We start from the raw sequence: 23,242 nt of genomic DNA on the forward strand, positions 1-23,242 counted from the left end.
TTGAAAAATAAACTTGTCACTGCTTTTTGTTGGACAAACATCCTGTTACTTATCTGCTGATATACACACGCAGATGTATTTGCAATAAGCTAATATAGGTTGGCTTGTCAGTATAGTTGTTCTTACTCTGTACACGTTTGTTTGATGTTCTTTTTAAATGTGCAGGAGACATAGAATACAAATCTGGTTTATTGCCAAGTGGCTTTTCACGTACAAGGAATTTGTTTTGGTGTATTAGTGCATAACATAAACATAGAATATCAGAAAATTACAATAGAAATATGTAAAAATATTATACAAATATGTACAATATATCAGAATTAAAATGAGATAGCTGTGCAGTTTTAGAAGTGGTAGTTTGGTATGTAACATCTGCATTATAAGCACTCACCACAGAGAAGCAGCAGTTAGGATTGAATAACAGCAGTAATAGGGTATCGAGCAAAACAGCTTTTGGTTGTAACACAGAGCTTCTTAGGTTCTACATGGACTTTCCCAGACTGCAGGAATAGCATATTGGATTACTTCAATTGAGGGGTTTTACCCTTTAAGCCAACTTCATTTTTTTTTACATTACAGTTGTCATAGAAAGTCTGAGAACATAATCTGCTACTTCTTTGCCTTCTGAGTGCCTGTCTGTTTTGGCAAGCCTTCACGACATGACTCTGAAAATAGCCTGAATACCTCGACATCATTGTATTGTGTTGTCAATGGCTGATAATAACTGTAGCCACTCAGCTCTGAGTCTAATATTTCCATGGGTATTCATTTCAACACATTAAGACATACAGCTCTTTATTTCACATAACATATTTGCATTGTAAATTACATTTAATCCCAGTGTTAATAAAAGAAACATACTCGGAATGTTTCACTGCTAAACTTTATCTGCCCTGAAAGGTTATGCTTCTCTCATTGAGATAACGGTAATGGATTCAACAGTCTGTAGTTAGATAAAGAGCTTTAAACAGTATTAGATGAAAGCCTTTTTAATGGCTGCATTATCAGTTAGCAGCTGCTTCCACTGCAACACTGTTACTTATCACTTCGCTGGATACATTCCTTTCTCTGCACTTTCACTATTGTGGCACATTCCTGGGATCTCTTTGTCATTTTGTGTGATTGTCTTATATTACCACTAAGCTCTACTGTAGCCAATTCTTTAACACCTGCCATCCACATTCTTAACTTTAGACTGAGATTAGTATTCACAGGAGACCTTATAGAAACTAAGAGCCAAGGCCCTCATTCAAAAATAATGTATGCTTTGATTGAAAGTCTTGAACTGCTTTTGTATATTTATAATTGCAGGAAGAGATGTTTGATTAATAATATTTTAGTAGAAACATTTTCATGTTAGGCATTTATACTTCCTAACTAGTCGTATACGTGTTCTACGTGTGCCTAAAGATGCAATTAGTAAACTCCTCATAGCACAACGTTGACTTCAGTTTTTGTTCAATGCCAGAGCATGTGATAAGATTTTTGTCAAATCACCCAATTTTATTTTAAACTGCTCAACGATGGAGCATGGTGTGACAAGCGATTTACTGCAATTCATAAAATTGTCAAACTTTAAAAGTGAAAATGTCAGTCATGTTTCACTACATCTCCAGACACCCATTAATGATGTGCTGTTGTTTTATGGGGCCTTTTATAAAACACATGTTTGTTCCAAAAATGGTCTGAATTAGGCCTCTCACTTAAAACAATAAAACAATACATAAAGTTCTAATGAATTCAAACTGACACAGAATTAGTTCAAAGTAATTTGAAACCAGCCCATGAAGCCAGCCGTATCTTAAACTTTGTTGTATAAATTAAAATGCTCTTTGTAAGTCTGCGAAAATCAAACACATCACGATGACAGAAAGTTGTTTGCTTCACATTCTCTCAGAGGTTTGGCAAACATTTGCATTTCCACAACTCTTTTTTCTGCTGGGGAAACCACGTGACACTGTTTGCTTGATGTCTGGGTTGGTCTCTGCCATGACGGGGACAAGCGGACATGCAAAGAAGAAGAAATTCCTTCTTTCAAACTGCGGCTTGTAGCCTAAACAACGGCAAGGTTCTGTATTTCATCTGAACACGGTTGTCTAAAATACACCCGGCACTTTAAAGTAGTTCATGACGACAATATGGTTTGACTTTAATGACTTTGTGCTTTTTAACCAGCAGATGGGGACATTGCCATTGACTTTTCTTACCTTTTAAACTGTGATTTATTTGCATAATTGCTCACAAATTCCCATTGATTTATTTGTTTGTGTCTTTATTTCAATCTATGTGTGTTGCAGTACTCCTCTGTCCTTCTGTACCATTGTTACAAGACATGTTTCCAATGGCAAAGTCAGCACACCACAAAACAACTCGGCCACCAGCTGTCATTGAGTTTGATTTAAATGCTGCTGAACTCTAATTTGTGAACAGAAATAGGCAACTTTACCTTTTCCAACTGAACCGCACCACATCAAACCCGTGAGAAGAGCTCAGTCGTGACAAATGGGCAACATTTTTCCAACTTTGGCAGAAAATGTTGTGTTCTTGTAGGACCACATGGCTAAAAGTCCTTTAGCATTACCTTTTCTATACACTCATTTTAGCCCTTCAAAGTGACAGGCACAAGTAGGAAGGACAACCAGCATTAAGATGTGACTGGAGCTTTCTTTCTAAGATTTTCCCAGGGGGCTGAATGGCTTCCAATGGTGATGATTTATTTGCTTATTTATTTTGTTCCAAGGTCGTGACAAACGTGTCATGTAGCTCCTAAAAAATAAAATGTTACAAAGTTATAAAAATGTACTGAAAGAGAAGGCCCTTTTCTTCTAAAGCACTGAACGATTCCAATGTAAACACTATTAAAAGTGATGTCTGTGTAATGTCCCATCTTTCTCCTGCTGCAAGCTCAGTTTCTGAGAAGTTAATTCAATTAAAGCAGACAAAAGGCCACTGGCACCAATAAAGTCTGGGTGAAATGTGAAGCCATGCGCTGGACACACACACAGTCTTGTGGCCAGTCAAGCTTGATTTAAATGTCCATAATGCCCGGCTACTGGGCCGGCTCACCATCGCCATGGGTTACAGTTGGTGCTGTGAAGAAATTTAGCTCCTTGTGTTGTGGGTGTATCTTGTCTGCTGCTGACAGGCGGTGTGTCCTCAAAACCACCACACACACACACACACACACACACACACACACACACACACACACACACACACACACACACACACACTTTTGCATTACTATAAAAGTAAAGACCGTGCTTGCTTCCTCACACCTATAAACCCGAACCCTCTTAACCATAAATACAAATACCAGAATCTGAGTCATGCTCAGATTCTGCATTGTTAATTATATTTCGAGAGAAGCATATTTTTGATGTATCACAAATACGTTTCTAATCAAAGTCTGCGTAAATTTGCTAACGAAGGTAGATGGGTTGGATGGGGGTGTCAAACAAACAGATGTGAAACGAGAAGTCAACGTTTACTCATTTTAAATTACGTAATTTTTTCTCTTCTGTTAACAAATTAATAAACTAATCAAAACTCTATATTTGTGATCATCTGGCCAGGAGGCGGTTAAGGACGTGTCATGGGAGATACTATATGGGCTGCTTTGTTTTATTTGCTGCCAATGATAATCACCTGGATCAGGAGCAAAAAGAAACTGGATGCCTGGAACTTTCTATTCCCTAAAAAAATAGTACACCTGATATAAAACAAAACTATTTAATGAACAGAGTTTTCACAAAGTTATTTCAAGTTTTTTTTTGCACTTACTCATGTTTTACCAAACTCAGTGTGTCTATATTAGTCATCGCCCCATGATTGTATCGACAGAAACCATACATTTGAAGGGAATATAATTTGTCTTGATAATCTGCCTACAATATTCTACATACTACGTATTTTCTTGCGCATGTAGAATGTATAGACTTCATGCTCTCCCAATCGACATTATAATCTGCTAACAACGTAGCTATGCATCTTGGAAATTCTCAAAGAGATGATTGAACAGCATTTGTGAGTACATTGGTTGCCTGTGTGGAGAAGGGTCCCACAGGGTTTATTTTAGGCACCATTGCCATGTATACAGTCTGGCCAGTGGCTTTTAGCCATGTTGGATTTCTACCACTACCAAAGCAAGTCATATACTTTGATCTTTCTGTAAAAGATCTTGACATTTGGTGATTTTGGAGAAAAGAGACCAGCAGGGGGCAGTCAGTGTTGTGATTTGTTATCCGTACTAAAGAAACAACTTGCTGTAATGTAATGTTCATGTGGCTTAATCACAAAAGACAAGTGTGAGGTCATGCAACATGCGCTTCCAATTTAAACCCATGCATCGGCCTTATCCCGAGCACACATGGCAGGGAGGACTCACACAACACACAGACATGTCAGATACTCCTTTGACAGCAGCATTTACAGAGGCCTCACTCATGGCTTAGCACTTTGAGGAGCGATAACAATCGGCCAGAAAGCAAAACCCCCCATGTTAAAACCTAAGCACACAACACACACTTTGATCCAGCTGAGGGGGGTTTGGAAGAGCTTTAGGAAGAATGAACCCTATATGATTTGGTCTCGGGCTTTCACAGTGTTTACTATCTAGCCACAGTCCCTCTATCTAAACACACATTCATCAACAGAAACTCACCTTGCTTGTAACAGAGAGCAATGGGACTCTTTTATTTGTTCCTTGTTATTTTCTGACATTATGTGGTTATTAACCCGTGTGCATCACTAGGGACATTTTTGGCTTTTTCATTATCAACTTTTCGATAATTTCGGCTGTGTTAATGCAAATGGCATACATTTGGGCAAGGGTGTGTGTGAGTTAGATTTTCAGAATTTTAGAAGTTCAACCTCAGTCCCTATTATAAGTCTATAATAAAGTGTGTAGCCAAAATACAGACAGTCAGACCCTTAAGACAAAAACATCCCCATTGAAACTCATTAAAACCACAATTTTTGACCTCATTTGACCCTTTGACCGCACGTGAGGACAATCGTAAATTATAACATAAATGAAAAAGTATATATATTTTTTTAAACAGCACCCTTTTCAAAATAAAAGCAACACCATTGTATTGCGTGCATGGTGTAAATAACTTTCTAACTGTGTTGCTATTATTTTGAAAAGGGTGCTGTTTTTATTTATTTATTTATTTTGGACAGCTACAAGTAATGCTGGCCGGCTAGCCCTCAAAATGTCCGCTCACGCCAAACTAAAAAAAAAGATCGATACAGATACAGATACAGAATGCCGCGTTTTCAAGAAGACATGGACTGCTAAATATGTATTTACAGAAGTCAAAGGTAAAGCCGTGTGCTTAGTTTGTGGTGCGCAGGTCGCTGTGTTCAAGGATTACAATTTGAGTCGCCGTTCAAGAACTTGTCTGATGAAGAGCGGGAAAAGGAGTCGCGTGCTTTGCTAGCTAAACTGCAAAACAAACAAGGACTTTTTACAAAACATTGCACATCCAGAGATGCAGCTGTCAACACAAGTTATGTTTTATCCCACAAAATCGCTAGAAAAAGTTTATCAAGGAGTGTTTGGTGGATTCTGCAGCACTCGGAGAAAAAGGAGGCATTTGAGAAGCCATGCACTCGAATGAAAGGGACAACAGGGAGGGATGTGTTCACGGAGGTAAATGCATGTGTGGACAAGTTGGGACTGAAATGGGACAAGCTGGCAGCTGTGACAACGGATGGTTGTCCAAATCTGACGAGGAAAAATGTTGGACTTTTGAAGATAATGCAGTATAAAGTGACAGAAATGGGTATTGTTGCATTGTATTATACATCAGGAAGTGTTGTATAAGTCAGTTCTAAACATTAACCATGTTGTTGATGTTGAAACTAAAATAGTTAACTTCATCAGGGCAAGAGCATTACAATCACAGACAGTTTGTTGCACTTTTGGAGGAAAATGAGACTGAACATCGTGACATAGGCTACCACGCCACTGTCAGGTGGCTCAGCCTGGACAAAGAGTGTCTGAGAGAAGAGAGTCAAGACTTCTGTGTGAAGAAAGGAAAAGACGTCCCACAGCTTTCAGATGCAGACTGGATGGCAGACCTTGGTTTTGCTGTAGATGTGACTGCACTAATAAATGAACTAAATGTCAAACTGCAATGCAAAGGCCTTTTTGTGCATGAAATGTACAGCGCAGTGAAGGCTTTCGTTAGAAAGTTGCAGCTTCTCAAGCCAAATGGAGGACAACACTGAAGGAAGCCACACCATCAGCTGATCACCTCCACAGGAACTCATCCATGTTAGAAGCACTGCATGGTGAGTTTTGGAGGCGATTTCAAGACTTTAAAACAGTTGAGAATGAAATGCACATGGTTTTTCCCCATTTACATGCAATGTGGATGATGCACCCAGTGATGTTCAGCTTGAACTCATTGACCTGCAGTCTGACACACTTCTGTCAGAGCACTTTAGGTCAGTCTCACTGCCTGAGTTTTACTCTTCCCTGAAAGAGGAGAACTTTCCACACATGAGGAGACATGCTCAGAAGATTCTGGTCCTCTTTGGATCGACCTACATATGTGAACAGACATTCTCAGTGATGAAGTTCAACACATCCAGATACAGATCCTCTATCACTGATGATCACCTGTCAGCTGTCCTGCGCATATCCACCTCAGACATTCAACCACATTTCAGTGCACTTGTTCAAGTCCAAGACAGACTGGATCTTTCTCACTGAACAAGTAAAGTGAACTGAAAAACACCAAAAGCACATATTGCTTTTTGTATAAAGTTGATTACTTGCTTATCTTTACATCCTGTAAAACACCTTTTCAGTATTGGTTTGTGAAGAATACTGATGTAATGATTGTTTTTACTGTTTATTACTTCTCTAGGAGTATTTTCCTATTTGACCCACTCCACAATTTCATATATTTATTGGAAGAGAATATCCTTATTCTTTTGATTACCAGTAATATATAATGTACTGCTTTTTACAATGGGAGAAAATTAATATTGAGCAGAATTAAGTTCAATTTATTGTTGATTCGGCCTCCAACACAGCTCGGGTTTCTCATGTGGCCCCTTGTAAAAATGAATTGCCCACCCCTGCTCAACATGAATTCCAACGGTTCCACTGTGATGGAAGACATGACTCGTGGATTTTTAGTGATTAGTTAATGATGAACATTTGTGGTAGGATTGAATTATGCCTCTTTGATCCATGAGCTTTCAATGTGTGTGTGTGTGTGTGTGTGTGTGTGTGTGTGTGTGTGTGTGTGTGTGTGTGTGTGTGTGTGTGTGTGTGTGTGTGCGCGTGTTTATGTCCTCCTCTGAGGCTGTGCCACTGTGTCTCCAGCAAAGTCAACATCGCTTCTTTCTTCAAAACCTTGTAAAAGCCGTGTTGAGAGGTGAAGAGTAAACTGGAAGAATGTTGATGTCAGATGCTACTCCTGTCTTTACCCTGCATGCTTTGCTTCCTACATCCCCTCCTCGGCTCACTCATGGACGACTGGCAATGAATCTGTCAGGATTGAGGTGTTTCCCATTAAAAGTCTGTTAAAAAAAACAATGGAGAAGCCTGTTTAGTTGGGAGTTACTTGGTTAGGGGGCCCATAGCAAAGGGGCGACCTCTTCACCTGAGCTGCCAGCACCTCCACTGTATGATTCATTTGCCTGTAACAGTTTTTCTACCTCTTGTAAACATGCAAATGTAAACACAGTGCTGAGCCAGAGCCAGTCCATTTTATTCCATCTTCAGTTTACACAAAATGCATATAAACTTAAAGTGGCAATAGATAACATCTACATAACAGCAAAATAGTTAACCGGGGAAACTCTACCCAGCTGAAGAGCCACCTTGATGGAGCAGGCAACCAAGGCAAAGAGGAAGAGTGATAAAAAACATTCTTTCTACTAAGCTAGTTTAGTAAGTTACTTAATATTAATAGTAATAAGAGTGTTTTACTCTGCCTTTATAGCACAGAGATCGGGATTCTAGTTCTTTGGGATTCTTACAGTTGTTTCTTGCTTTGGAAAGTAACGTTAGCCAGGCTGCTAGCGGTAGCCATGTTGCTAACGATGTATGAACAAGTAGATGGATCTGTGAGGCACTTTGTGTGGAATAAATTGCAGTGTGTCCTGTGTTGTTGGTAGCTCTGAGGAATACAGAAAGAGAGGCAGCAAAAATATTACCACTTGGAAACACTAGGGGGGAAAGTTATCTGTTTCTGCTTTAATTATACAATATATTAACAAACAGTCTAATTGTAGCCTACTAGTCACTTGTAGTGACAAATCCACAAAGAATTACCAGACTCTGTAGTGCTCCTTGGAGCTCATTGTTTTATTTTTCTGGACTAAACCGCGCTCTCATTAAGCTTGTTTTAAGCCACAGCAGACTCTCTACCAGTTCTCTACCTCCCAGCACCAACAACAGGCAGACAAAGTTAGCGACTAGCTGGTGAAGAAAGCTAGCTGGATGTACGCTTAAGACGATGGAGATGGAGGAGACCAGATGTCATGGAGAAAACCTATACAAGTGTATGTGCTCACAAAGAAGGACATCACTTTTTGCACAAGTGGCTTCAAAGTGGGAAAATCTTCCTCAGACAACAAACTTCAGAAGTGACCAACACCTGCTCTGAGTTCAACTTTGAGAATGTCTTTTGTCTGCAATTCCACCATTTCACTTTCTACAGCAGCACGACTAGTAGGGCAGAGCAGAGTGATAGTTTGAGTGAGAGATGACACATCCACATGAAAGGGGTTTTCAATAAAGTTGAACATCTCCTTCTGCTCATTCACGTCACTGAATCTGGATTCAAATCCCCCCTCAGCTCTTCCAAAACATCCACAAATCCTTGTGGTGACAGCTCTGAGTTTGGGGAAGTGAATACATTCTCTGTCAGGTATATACAGGACAGCTATTTTGTTCTGAAATGCTCTGATTGTATTCAGCATGTTGCTTGGAAGCTTATCTCTTCCTTGAAGTTGCAAGTTGAGAGTGTTCAGGTGACGTCAGTCAGAAAGGCCAGCTGTGTGATCCAGTTTGGGTCTTCCAGATCTGGCTCCCGTTTTCCTTTGTTGTCCAGGAAAGTGCGAATCTCAAGGAGGAGGCTCAGAAACCGTTCATGCACTTTTCCGCGGGACAACCATCTCACCTCGCTGTGCATCACTAAATCACCATACTCAGTGTCATAGTCCTCAATGAACTGTCGGAACTGTCTGTGGTTCAGCGCTCTGGAGACGATAACATTTACCACACGGACAACAGTCTGCATCACGTTTTGGAATGTATCATTTCTGAGTTTTGATACCAGTGCCTCCTGATCAGTGGAAACTGATAAAGTTGGGCATTTCTTCTCTTTTTTTCATGAGCCCAACAAGCCCCTTCTGTTTTCCTCGCATGTTAGGGGCGCCATCCGTGCACACACTTGCTAGACCTGACCAACTGAGATTTCTTTCATCAAAAAACGAGTGCATTCAGAATGTCCTCACCTCTAGTTTGGCCAACAAGTGGAAGTAAGCACAGCATTTCTTCTCGGAAAGAGTTTTCTTTTGGGAACCTCGTCAAAACACACAACATCTGTCACATCGGTGCTCTCATCCACAGCAATGCTGAAACATGGTGCTGCTGACAGAGCTGGTCACTCACATCTTTGCCAATGTTTTTAATCCGCCTCATTATGGTGGAATCGGATAATTGTAATCCTTTAATTTGCTTTACATTAGCGTCCTTGTTGTCAAACTCTGCAAACAATATTTCTGCTGAAGCCAAAAAACAGTCTTTAACTAGTCTACTACTAGTCTGAGAAGATTTTTTTTTGCCCGAGCCAAAATCCATGCGATCTCAAAAGATGCCTCAGTTAATCGTTCCGCTGTAGTAGTTGTCCTGTGTATGAGCCTTTGTTGTCCAGAAAGAGAAGAAGAAAGCTGCTCTATTTTTATTCTTCCTAATTTTCACTACCAAAAACCAGAGCGGGTCTGTTTGCACATTAAGCACAAAGGGTTCGACTCGTGGAGGACAAATACAAACTCCTCTGTCCACTTGTCTTGAATTTTCCTTTGCTCGTCTTGTACGGCTCCTACCTTTCTTTTTCTTTTATAACGGGAGCAGCTGTTGTCTGTCCACAAACCACATCTCCAGCATCTTCCTCTCGATTCCGCGGTGGTTGATGCTCCAAAGACAAATCTTAATTTCCCTCGTTTGTCACGCTTTGTTTCTGTCCACCTGGTGTGCAACTTTTTAATAAGAAATCGATCCATTTTACGTCTGTAGAAAGACATGCTAACTAGCATGTCATGGTGAAGCGAGTCGACCGGAGCCAAGCTAACGCGAGTATGAAGTGCCAGGTTGGTCGTAGTATCCTCCAATTTAAATGTTCAAATTTAGCGATATAAATATTTTTAGCAAATGTCCATATTCGTAAGCATGCTTATGATAAAATATTTTGAATGAGCTTAAGTTAATTATTTCTATACTAGCCCACCACGTATCTACCCGTCCAAGAACACATTCACCATTGTAGCGCTGATAGACCGCCAAAACTGACAACTCCGCAGTGAGTCAGTGTTCCGCCGAGCAAGTTTAAATATCTTGTTTCTGTCTATATTTGCATCTTTTATCAATTATTATTATATATTATTTTTAGGCTAATAGAGTAGACTGTTTCAGTGTTTTAATGTAATAGCCCTGCTTGTTTATTTGATGAAATATCTGTATTGACTGCATAATCATATCTATCACCTCTTTATTTAGCCCACTGCCACGCGAGCCACCAATTAAAGCTTGGCAAGCCGCGCAATGAGTAACACTGCGTTACAGTATGTAAGAACTTTTTTGGTTTGCTTGTTTGGAAACCTGGATGCATCTGGAGAAGTTTCTTTGTTCTGCTAACATAGAGACAGAATTTGAGTGTCATAATAAGCAAGTCCACTCTGTTTATGACTATGTCACTGTCACTGACCTTGGAAAAAGTACAGCTTGACAGCTACAGCAAACAACAGCTCCTGGTATTCTCACTTTCCATGGTATGATCTTCTGACACTGGCTTTCCATAATGTGTGTCTGTGTGTGTGTGTTTCCTCTCCCCTTGCTAACAATGCAGCTCAGGAAGTATGTCAGGATAAGGGCCAGCCTGCTAGGCTCTTTTTGGCTAGTGCATCCAACTTTGAGGGACAATAACATAGTCTTGGTAATCCCACAAAAGATGGTTCAGTGTTGAAGAAAGCTGTGGATCTGTGAAAGGGAATTACTGCCCCAGGTGTCTTCAAAGAAAACTCTGCGATGTCCCTCTGGCTGGTGAGTGCTGTTGCAACATGTCATTTGTAACCGTGGGTGGTCAGGGATTCGCTCCCATCTCCAGGTCAGTCCAACCCCAGCACACAAAATGCTATTTGCTGGTTTTGCTCCTTTTTGGTTATTATCGTCAACTTTACTTACATTTACTACACAGAATGTTACTTCCAACCATTTTCCTAGTCCACCGTAGCTTTTTTCTCCTTTCTGAAGCCCTATTGAATCTGTATATGTCGAGCTAAGCAGAGAAGTTTAAGAGATTGATATGATCGGATTACCCTCAGATTGATATTATATGATGATCTCGATCATTGTTCATTGGTCTTGACCTACAAATACACACAGTCCATTTGCGGTTGTAGAATGATTTTTACAGGGGGTTTCTTTTGTGATTAAAGGTTAACTAACTAGCTGATATATTCTGTCACTAAAAGTGACGTCAATACGTGCTAAAAATGAGTGGGCTGCTGATGTTTTTATATTGCTCTCTGCTAATTACTATATAGAGACCATATAGCAGGTTTGTTATGAGATTCAATAGTGTCGTAGCTTCAGGCAGATATTAGAAATGTTCTTGCTTGAGATATAGGTAATCTATTACAATTAATATAAAATATTAGGCCTCATGCAAGGAAATGTTTGTATACTTATTCCAAACCTCTCTCACTTTTTTCTGCGAGGCTCGTTCTTACAAATGTTTCAAGTCAAGATTCTATAAACTCGCTTAACTGGACAAACTTCATCGTTAATCACTAGTTTCAGCCTGATGAATTCCACCTATTCACGAGGACATCATGAGAATTTATCATTAGCATAATCAATGCACAAAAAATTACATAAAATACATGTTCGGCTCCATCAGAGCAGCGCATTGCTGCTTCAGACATAAAGAGGAAATGGTTAGACATGACCTTAAAAACGTCTTGTAAAAGTGAAGTCGGGATGTCACAGTCATGAGCAACAGAGGATGAAACTGCAACACGCATAAAGACTCTGAGGCAGTGAGTGAGACTCTTTTCCAAACAACTACTGAAAGGTAGTTTCTGTGCCAAAATATACCAATAAATATTAAATTGGAAAGCCATGAAAATGATATGGTGAGCAGAATATAAATTTTGCATTACATATATTTATTTTATTAGTTATGTTAATATCAGATTTAAACTCCAAATGTATTCTTATTAAAGTATTATGTTGTTCTAGTAGAAACCCAAAATACAAGTATAAACCTGTAAATGAGCATAATATGTCCTGTTTAAATCTTCCTATGTGCCGTTAAAGAACAAATCTCTTTGTGGTTCTTGCATGAGGCGTATTGTTTTTATTTTCTGTCAGTCCTAGAAACCAGTGGCATAAAAGTGTTGCGTTCATGAGCTTTGTTGGAACCTGCAATATACAGTAAGCTTGGACATTGTAAATAGGAGATTTTGAAGATACTCTTTTATTAATAGGGTAGTGATGGCCTAGTGGTCTAGTGGTACGGCTATTGCTCCAAATACAACACAATACAACTATACAATATCTTGGTTTGTGAGTTCAATACCAGGGCTGCCACCATTGAGCCCCTGAGCAAGGCACTTAACCCTGAGCTGCTCCAGAGACACTGTCCCTGTAGTTAGTTCACTGTAAGTCGCTCTGGATAAGAGCGTCTGCTAAATGACCTGTAATGTAATAGTGTGTTTGAAATCCAATACTCAGAAGCGGTAAATGGGGATTATTTGTTAAATACTTTATTTTTCCTAACGGTGCTTAGTACGGTTTAAGAGCTGTTTTAGTGAGCTTAGTGGAGATGAAATGTGGCGTATTGTTGTGTGTCTTAATAGGTATTTTCAGACATAAACTTTGCATTGTGTAGTTGACTCCGTTTTGACCTCAGAGACAGTTTCCATTTGCCCATATGTCTCTCTCTGCCTCTCTTTTGTCCTTTCCTCTTATGTGGAAGTGACACTCTCGGAGGTGTCTGCACAGCTAATTACTTAATAGCTACGCAGCACGCAATAACTTTCACAGTGATGACTGTTTTACAAGGGGCTGTCCGCTCGTTACTGGAGGTGGGCCCACGTCTGTCATTGACTCTTATGCAATGCTCAGCCTCAGCTGGTCATCTGTTATGGAAAAATAGAAAAGGAGAACACCAGGCTTCTTTAATTAACCTTCATGTGACCTATAGTGGTGCCATTTCACTTACTGAATGACTACATGAGGGTGACATTCACATGAAGAAGACACATGTTCAAATGTTTTCAAGCTTTGAAATAATGGGCGGTCTACATGTATACTTAATGGGTGTTCCCGCAGTTACGAAGTGAAGAAAGACAGAGTTGGCACTACGCTGGACCTTCATACCGTTTCATCACCTTGGCCTACATCCTGTTCATTTGTGCCCTGTCTGAACTTTTATGAGACAGCTGATGACTGCTGAGAGGCCTTTTGAGGTCAGTTGATAATTGCTGCTTGAAAGGTGAAATGGTCACTGTGGGTACTTTGTGTTTGCCGGGTGCTTCTGTAGATTCTAATTAAAGGTTAAATATCTCCACTATCCTTTTGGAATTTATAATTTACCCCCCCAGCACAGATAAAGCTGTCAGGGAATTTTTTATTCACCATAATCACCTCTGATTTATCTGATGCCAACAATGTGTGACATTTCTCTGATTTCAGAATCAGATACATTGTGAATAATATGAATTATTTTATTGTATATAACGCACACCTTGGTGCTTTTAAGAGATATCTCTAATAATGCCAGAAAGGTGTTCGTCCTCTCACTCTCCAATTGTGACACATTATTCTCACTTGTCATCCTGTAGAGAAACACAATGAAAGCTTTCACTCTTCTTAAAGTGGTGAAGAGCACTTAGTCTGAAACTTTGGGCTCTCAGTGATTCACTTTAACATTATGGCTCCGGAAAAACAGTTTCCAAAGTTTACCATTGCATGGCATCAAATTCTGAATATTCTTTATCATTTCCCACCAGACAACATTGTTGCAGTATCACTTGCACATAGTCACTGATATTTGAACCTGTGCCTGGGGAGCTTTGTAGTTCTTTGTGCTCTAGGTTAACAATTATAGTTTTTCTTCGAACAGGATATTTTTTGGGCACTCCAGTTTTGTCACCAATCCGGACTTAAATTTCCCATGATTGCCAATTTGCCAAAACAGTTTCCATCTGCCGATTTAAGATAGAGCAACGTCTATGTGCTATGTTCAAAGATGAAATGAGCTTTCACTTAATTCCCTCATGGCTTTCTGCCATGAGCTTACATTCCCCATGCTCTCAATCCTAAAAATGGTCGTCGAGGATCAATAGTGGGAGGGCCAGGAGACAATTGCTGCATTAATCACAGCCACTTTGTTGGGGGGCAATAACATAGAATGCAATATTTAAACAAATGGGACTCCAATGCAAATGTTATTATTGGCTATTAGTTAACTTGATTTTAAATTTGTTCGGCCTTTGCAGCAATGAAAACTAACAGACTCTGGAACAGACTCAAAAATTATATTATGGGCTGTAATATACAGCAGCATGCACATACAGGGTGTAAACCGGCTGCATGATGTCATTGAGGCTCAGCTAAACCTTGGCCCTCTGCTATTGACTGCTGAAATACATCTGACATATGGGATAAGGTGAAAGCTCAGCACACAATCACAGAGTGTGCAGTGAGCTGCAGCGTGGACTGTGTCTGCTTGTAATAAGTCATGTGAGGAGGCTGTGGCTAACTGGCACTGGGTATGACTCTGGGCAGTGCAGTTATTCCTCAGAATATAACTCCTGGTCGTAGTCTAGACAGCATTACAACGTATCTTTTCTTTGATGCTTTTAGTATTACGCTGCATGTTATTGATGGGTAAAATCAAATTAAATTGACGAATGGGTTCCACCAGCTGTGACCAAAACATCTGCCAGCCCCCCATTAAAACCATGACCGGCCACTTCCCCTCCTATTCTCTCAGGAACAATGACCCATAACTCCCTACCCTCTTGTCTGGTTTCCTAGAACGGACAACAGACCTGACGTTGCCAGCCCATTGTTTGTACTGCAGAGAGGCAGGAAGTGCGCATGATGTTGCACTCGCTCCTGCTATGGAACCTTTCTGTCCCTTTTGGCAGTATTGTGTAATCTTCTTTAACGGGAATGCAGGAGAGGGATCTAGTGGTGAGGCTTTGTCAAAACCTGATTACCCAGCTTCACCTTCACCAAAGTGTCTGCGAGCTTCGCACAGAATATTGTCTAACTGCTCCAAAGTTGATGATGACTTGGTAAATGTCATACAGATGATGCTGTTGGTTCCTCTCTCTAGGGCAGGGGTCACAATATCATTTTAAGCAAGACATTTCTATCAAAAATCTAATTTCAATGGTTGTCAGATTTGCATAAAAGCTATCTTACTTGCTAACTGGCAGTTTAGAGCCTTGCAGGTTGAATTGAGAGCGATGGGGAAATAAGTCATTGATGTTCTGGATTAGTAATTTGTGCTCTCATTTTTTAATTGCTTAATCCATGCTCATGGATTCATTATTCATGCACATGAATGTAATGCTAAACAACATTATGTTCAATGGTTGTCAATTAACACAACATTGTTAAACCAAAATCCAAAGTAAACCTGTGTATCTTATATAAAAACAAAAGTGCATTAAAGGTTAAATGTGTAAATCCGAGCCACCTGCTCCAAAGAAATAGGAGGCAGTATTTTAAACTGAGTCCATACAATCTCTAATGTTTATATTTTAGTTTGGCATATGTATTGTTATATTTATTCTTTATATTGTGTATTGCATGTCAGTCAGTGGGCAACAACACTAAAAGTGACAGAAACTAGAAAACGACCCTCATATTCATCTCGTCTTCCCGGTGGCGGAGCAGCCCGCCGGGGGTGGAGAGAGGTCGGCAGAGCCGGCACTCGGCAGCCGCCTCCGATCAGCAGCCGAAGAGACTTGAGCTCAGCCAGAACAAAACCCGGCACCTGCAGTCACAGCGGGCTGCTGGACCTGTGTAACGGCAGCAGCAGGGAGTCTGCAGTTCCCCGGTGCGTCTGGACGGCGCGCAGCTAGCTGTTAGCATGCTAACTTCAGTAGATATCTCTGCAACACAACACACAGACGTCTTTGACAGAACGTCGACACTGTTACCGCTTCACCTTCTGCTGATGATGTTAGTTCATTGTTTTAAGGTGTTACGGTTAAATTATGGCATATCTTCCACATTGAACCTTTAAACCCAAGTGGCTCATCAAGATAACATTTTCCATGGCCTGACAATCAATCAATAATCAAAGGCTCTACAATGGTAGGCTGTATGTTCACAGATTATTCATTAGCGAGCTCATTGCTTATTTGTGCTCACAAATCAGTTTTCCCTCCATTACAGCTGCTGGTCTCTGCACCTTCAGTGTAAAGGTTTTGTGTACAACACTGACCTGGAGCAGTAGTATTTGGATGAGCAGTCTGAACGTTACAGCATAACCGTCTCATTTTCAACACCTTGCTGGGATTTTTGGATGTGGATGTGGAAAAAGACCACATCTTTGTTTTCACCAAAAGGTCAGAGGCTTCATTTTCTCATTCCTCCAAAAGAAAGACACAAAGAAGGGAGCTTCCTGTGTATAGCTACACGATCTGGAACACGGTTACTCTTTATTGTTCTGTAAGGACATTTGGCTAATGTGACATTTGCCAAGTGTCAGTTGTTTTAATTCCGGCTCTTGCCTTTTAGAAACATACATTTGTTGTTCTACTTCTTCAGTATTGAAGTAGTTTTCCATGTTATTAGAACAATTCATTTCATGTGCACTTCACTTAATCTAATAAGGAAAAGTAAACATGCAGTTCAATTGCTGGCTTGAGTCACTGACGCGACCCTCAGTCTTTATATTAATTACTCAGAATGCATACAGGCTCAGAGGCTCCGGGGCCATTTTTGATTGGTCTGAGACTGCCAATCTTCATTAGTGCCCCCCCCCCCGACAGCTACAAATGCATCAGCACACTCCACTGAGAGCACTTATCTTCCCAACACACATTCACTGTTTTAATCTCCATCTTTCAATAAGTGTGCATTCATATATATTCACTCACCTTGCCTCCCTTCTTTTATCTTTCAGTATCTTTTCCTCTCAGCCTTTGATATATACAAATAGCATAATCTGGAAAGTGCCTACATTAGTAAGTTGTATTTACAGCTTCATTTTAATTGCTGGGAATTCACTGTTACTCCACTCAAAACATTTCATATTCTTTGTTCTTTCCCTCCAAGCCATCCCCCCCTTTCTACATTAAATTGCAGACCCCCCCTCCTTTTCCCATCACTATAAGTGCCTCCTTCTTTAACAGACGGCTTTGCCCGACCCACCCCACCTCCGCCCACTTCTGTCTTCCCCTCTCCTAATCCTTTTCCTCCTCGTGCTTTGAATGGAAGAACCTGCAGCATCCAGAGAAAGAAGGGAGAGGATGGAGGGATGCTGGAGGGATGCTAGGCAAGACAGGGAAGGATGCATTTAGGAGTAACCTAAACCACAACTTCTAGTCTCAGAAACTGAAGGAAAATGTACCATTTGGATCAGATCAGCAACCATCCCAGGATTCCCTCCTAGGAATAACTACTAGGATCTTCGTACCTCTGGGCGCAGGGTTTGAAGGACTAGAGAGGGAGGGGAGACGAAGAGTGAGGAGTGGCAGCTGGTATACAGTAGAGGACGTGAAGAGGTTTTCAGGAGAGAATGGGCGGACTAGGCTGGTGTCTCGCCTCTGTCTTCAGTTGGGCAACATTTTTCTTCTACTGCATCTTCCCGTTTCGCAAACACAGGAAAAGCAAAAGCAAGGTAGAGTCCATATTTTAGATTTAATGTCAATTGGTGAGTGTTCGGGATAGCTAGAGTAATTTCTTTTCTTGACTCGGTTTAAGATAAATGGATGTTGACGTTTGCATCAGTGACCATATTTTCATGATTGTAATGAAGAAAAACAAATGCTGCATTACCTCTGGGTTGATTGAGTCAAATAACATTATATTTAGCCAAGCTAGCGCAGTGGCTCTAGAGATGGCCATGCATTTAGTCTGCTGGTTGGTTGGTCCACCACTTTAGTCCAGACTGAAATATTTGATCAACTATTGAATGGATCTCCAAGAAAATATTGTTCAGACATTCTTAGTTTCCAGATGACAAATCCTAATGACTGTGGGGATCCCCAGACATTTCCTCTCGTGCCACCATCAGGATAATATTTGTGATTTTTACTGAAATGTCTTTGTCATAATGTCATAGTTGGTACAGCCATTCATGTCCCACTCAGGATTAATTGTAATAACTTGTGTGATCACTTAACTTTTCCTCTAGTGCCATCATCAGGTAAAACATTCAGTTTGTTCAACACTGTTTTGCAGGTTTTAGGTAATAAACCGATGGCAAGAGCCTCAGCTGCACTTTGCATTTTATGCTAATTAGCAATTTTTAAACTAGTTTACATGGTAAACATCATACCTGCTAGTTATCGCCATTTTAACAGAGCACTATGAGCATGTTAGCATGTAGCTCAAAGCACCACTGTGCCTACAAAAAGCCTCACAGAGCTGCTAGCTCGGCTGTAGACTCTGAGTAGTGTTTAAATGCAGTCTCTTCCTAGACTGTGAAATACATTCATTAATTTCTCACACCGTTGTCTTCTACTCCATGTTGCCAAAAGGTTTGTCACAGAGCATATATTTAATTAAAATCATCTCTAGCAAACAAAAGTATTGACCTAATAAACTATAGCCTCTGACACAGGATCTATGAAACGTTCTGATTATGATCTTTTGCATGACCCCCTCAAATGTCCCAACATTTCCATCTGCAGTTACCAAATGACAATGGAAATACAATTATTGATAGGCCTGCTGTGAGCACAGAGGATGAGACAGGCTGGAGAGATAAGCACATCACATCACAACACACACAGACACACACACACACACACACACACGCACACACACACAGTCCAGGATATTGCAAGTTTAACATGGGCCTTTTTCCCGATAGTAGGCCTGTGCTGTCGAACAGAGACATTAATCTGGCAAATGCTATAATAGCACAAACAGCATCACAGATGCACACCTTGATATACACACAGTATTCATCTACACACACACACAGCTCACCCTAATTAAGCTGGACGTGCTTTTAGTCAATGGTTGTCTGGCCACAGACACATTGATGGTCTTTAGCATGCGTGTCCCTCTCCTGGGGTTGTGCATCTTCCCCTGCTGGCACATTGATGGTCTCTGTGCCAATGAGCACTTCACCTGCAGTTGGCCTCAGTTGTGGCCAGTCCAGGTCCAGGGATGCACTTTCACAGGTGACCCTGTGCTCTGACCTCTCAAAGTGAGTTACCTCAAATGATACTTTCCTTGAGATTGATAAACTTTCACACAATGCTTACATTTACCAGCCACAGTTAGACCTGTGTATCTTATTCTCAAACCTACAATAACTAACTTTCTTCAATTGGGAGCAACGGAATCAAGCTCATTATTAACATGTTATCGCCATCATTTGGCCCATACAACATATCTATACACAAAGTCATCACAGGATTTGGTTTGTCCAACACCACCAGTCCAAAACCCCCAAATATTCAATTTACTTTAATGTTAAAACAATGAAAATCTGCTAATGTTCACATTCATTAACAAGATACATTTCTTGTTAATGGACTAATCGATTGGTTCACACATTGTTGCAGCTGTAATGGTGAACTTGTTCACAAACACTTGTCTATTTACATATCCATCATATATGGATCAACATGTTTCTGGCCACCTGAAGATTGTAGGTCCAATGTTGACTTTATATTTGTATTTTTGTTGCTCTGGTCTGGTCTCAACTCCTGAGGGAAGTATCTGGCTGCTAAATGCTCCACAATGTTCCGCAGTTAGTCTCTCACTGTGTCTGTGTGCTGTTTGCTGCTGGGCAGGTAAAGTGGGTTTATAAGAGCTTTGTATAAGAACCTTTTACAGCCAACTAAAACCTTTCTGTTGATTTTACTATTGTTACTTATTCATGTATCTGTCAGATTGAGTCTCTGTTGCTGTATGTACCTGGCATTGAGCAGCTATTTTTTTGCTGCACAAAAAGTCTGTAAAAGCAGATTGTTTGGCATAAATAGAAGAAGTGGTCGTTGACATAAGGAGTCACAGCCAATATGGTTTGAAAGATTGTGTCTACATGATAAAATTCATAATGAACTCTAGAAGAAATATGTCACATGAAACCATGCTGGTTTGATTGACACATGATCTGTGGAAGTGTCATGTAGAAAGCCCTCCTGAAACCCCTTACTCCAAATTGAAAAAATAGTGGTCCTAAAAATGTTCCCTATGATGTTTACTAATAATAATAATAATAATAATAATAATAATAATAATAATAATAATAATAATAATAATAATAATAATAATAATAATAATAATAAAAAAGAGTAAGCCAGACAAACCCAAAAGGCTTCACACCCTGTACTGTAGGAGTATTGTTGTGTTCATGGGTCAGTGTGTTCTGCACGGCCCTTCCTCTCAGTATTACTCAGCAGAAGGAACAGAGGGAAACGTTCACACACATGTGAGTGTTGTGCAGAGGGGGGCCCGGGGTCTGTATTGTTTTCAACAGATGGGAGTCACAGAGGTGGGAAAGGGTGTGTGCATGGCTGTGTGTGTTGGGGGCCTGTCTGTCAACAAGTGAACTCCCTCTTTATCTAGCAGGTTCTAGGACGTCAGCCAAGAGAGAACACACCCCTCTTTACAGACTCACTCTATCTCTCTATCTCTCAGCTTATCAGACGCTGGGTTATCTGTTCTCCGATAATCTTCCTTGCTTGTTTTGTTTTCTTGTTCTGTCTGTTGAAACATTTTCTTTATTGAATCCATTGGAACATGGTGCACAGCTTTGATCCCTAACTGCTGTTAACCCATCTTCACTTGGTTCAAGGACAGTGACCTGTCTTCTGATCTGACCAGTGATCTTCTTAATTGTGTAAGTGCCTTGCTGTCCGCTCTCAGCTCTGGTTTACAAAAGAAGACAGAAATGGTCAAGGTTAAAGAGGTGCTAAAACAAATCAAGGATAAACAGTGATCTGATTAGCCTTGGAAATATGCTCCCCTCCCTCAGCCACACACACACGCACACGCACACGCACACACACACGCACGCGCGCAGCACACACACACACACACACACACACACACACACACACCACACGCACTCGCTTCATTATCTATTCAATCCCTCCTATATTAAATAACTGATCTGAACAAGTGTCTGATTCTAAATGTGGATGCAGTTTGTGACGTGGCCACCAGGGGGTGCTGCATCTGCTCTATGAACTGTGTATGGTCTTTCGGGAGTATTTAAAGATTCTTATCGGTTCTTGATTTTGATTCTTTGAGGGGGTCAAAAGATATCATATGCTTATTTCACAGAAGAAAAAACTTATTTATGAAAACCTTTCTACAAGTTTATATTCATATTCACTTCATAAGGTTTGTGGAACCTGTAAATGAATTGCATGCAATTGAATTTGGTTGCTGTTAGTAAATAATATGATTCAATAATAATCTGTTCATTGATTTTTTCATTCACAAGTTCTAATTCAAAAGTAAGAAAAATAATAGTTTCAATAAAATAAAATTCACTGTCTTTAAATAGTCATAATAACAAATCATGGTGTCTGATTTGCAAAAACTGTTTCCCCTTTGTAAATAGATAACTGTCATATTAAATCCATAATTAGACACTTTATTTATATTTATTTATTTAAGGTTACAGAACAAAATTAATCCCACCCCACCCCTCAAGGTCTCAGTGGAATTTCTATTTTTACATGTATATTTATATAATAGAAATGCATAATTATAATATGGTTGTAGACAACTCCTGACATTGTTTAGCAACATAGGATACAAATGGCAAATCTCATATTCATTTAGAAAATCTGAAACTAACTTTTTCTCTTATGTTCTTGTTGTAGTCTGTGCAGTAAACCTTGATGTTATATATAGAAGGTATTTTGTTTATCAAAAATAAATGATGCATCATGCACTGTGTACTGATTTGTGCAATGTGATGACTGTTTAATTTTAATTTGAGAACGACTAAGCCCTGCTGGACAACACAAGTGCACGGTCATTCAGTGACTTTGTGTTCCAAAATAGCCTCAAGCAGTGATATACACTTTACTGTGTGAAGAGAGATGTCGATTAACTCAATTAAATACAATTAGAAACATTACATTTAAAACTGCTTTGATCAATATTTTTAAATTAACGATGGATTAAATGACTGTGTAACGTGATGATCCACAGATAACTATCATCACTTCTATTCCCCTCAGTCTCAGAGTAAACTAGAAAATGATTTTACAAATATCTTTGTTCTGGCCCGACGTATGTTGGACTCAGTATGGTTTCAGTATGGCTGTTACAGTACAGTGAGTAAAATCAAGAAGAATAATATATTATAATAAACAATTATTATAAACTGATTATTATAGAATCATATTATTTATTAACAGCTACCAAATGAAACTGTTTTAAATCAATTTACAGATTCCCTAAACTATGAGATGAATTGTGAAGATTAATTGTGTAAAAATTTTTTTATATATAAATGTTTTTTCTGTGAAAAAGGCATGTAACTATGCCATCAGTGAATCTGAATCAAGAATCGTTAAGAACCGGAATAAGGAATGGGAATCTTCCAGACTCTTTTAAATGCTAGATTGCTTGTCAGAAACCGTTATATTGTAATTTAGGAAGCAATGTGGCCTTGAGCCCTCTGATCAACCTTCCCGGTGTTCTTCTCCACTGTTCTAGAGGAAGGACATAACGGGAGTAAGAGGCGAACCGGCTTTAAAAGAGACATATTTTCTTTTTAAATTATTATAATTTTTCGCATTGAAACTATTCACACCCGCT

The 23,242-nt window shown here is 39.8% G+C and overlaps 1 protein-coding gene across 9 annotated transcripts in view; it reads left to right on the forward strand.

Annotated features, from left to right (window-relative positions):
• tns1b (tensin 1b) overlaps positions 1-23,242 on the forward strand; it is a 179,157-nt gene that overhangs the window by 10,369 nt on the left and 145,546 nt on the right. The window contains exon 1 of one of the 9 annotated variants that reach the window (XM_029459544.1): positions 11,175-11,290. The exons of the other annotated variants lie outside the window; for them this stretch is intronic. Coding sequence (XP_029315404.1) covers positions 11,276-11,290 — 15 coding nt within the window. The 5' untranslated portion in view covers positions 11,175-11,275. Of the gene's footprint in view, positions 1-11,174; positions 11,291-23,242 lie in introns of those variants that run through there. 9 annotated transcript variants of the gene reach the window in all.

The sequence above is a fragment of the Cottoperca gobio genome, chromosome 21 (assembly GCF_900634415.1).
Source record: "Cottoperca gobio chromosome 21, fCotGob3.1, whole genome shotgun sequence".
In the NCBI taxonomy this organism is placed as follows: Eukaryota; Metazoa; Chordata; class Actinopteri; order Perciformes; family Bovichtidae; genus Cottoperca; species Cottoperca gobio.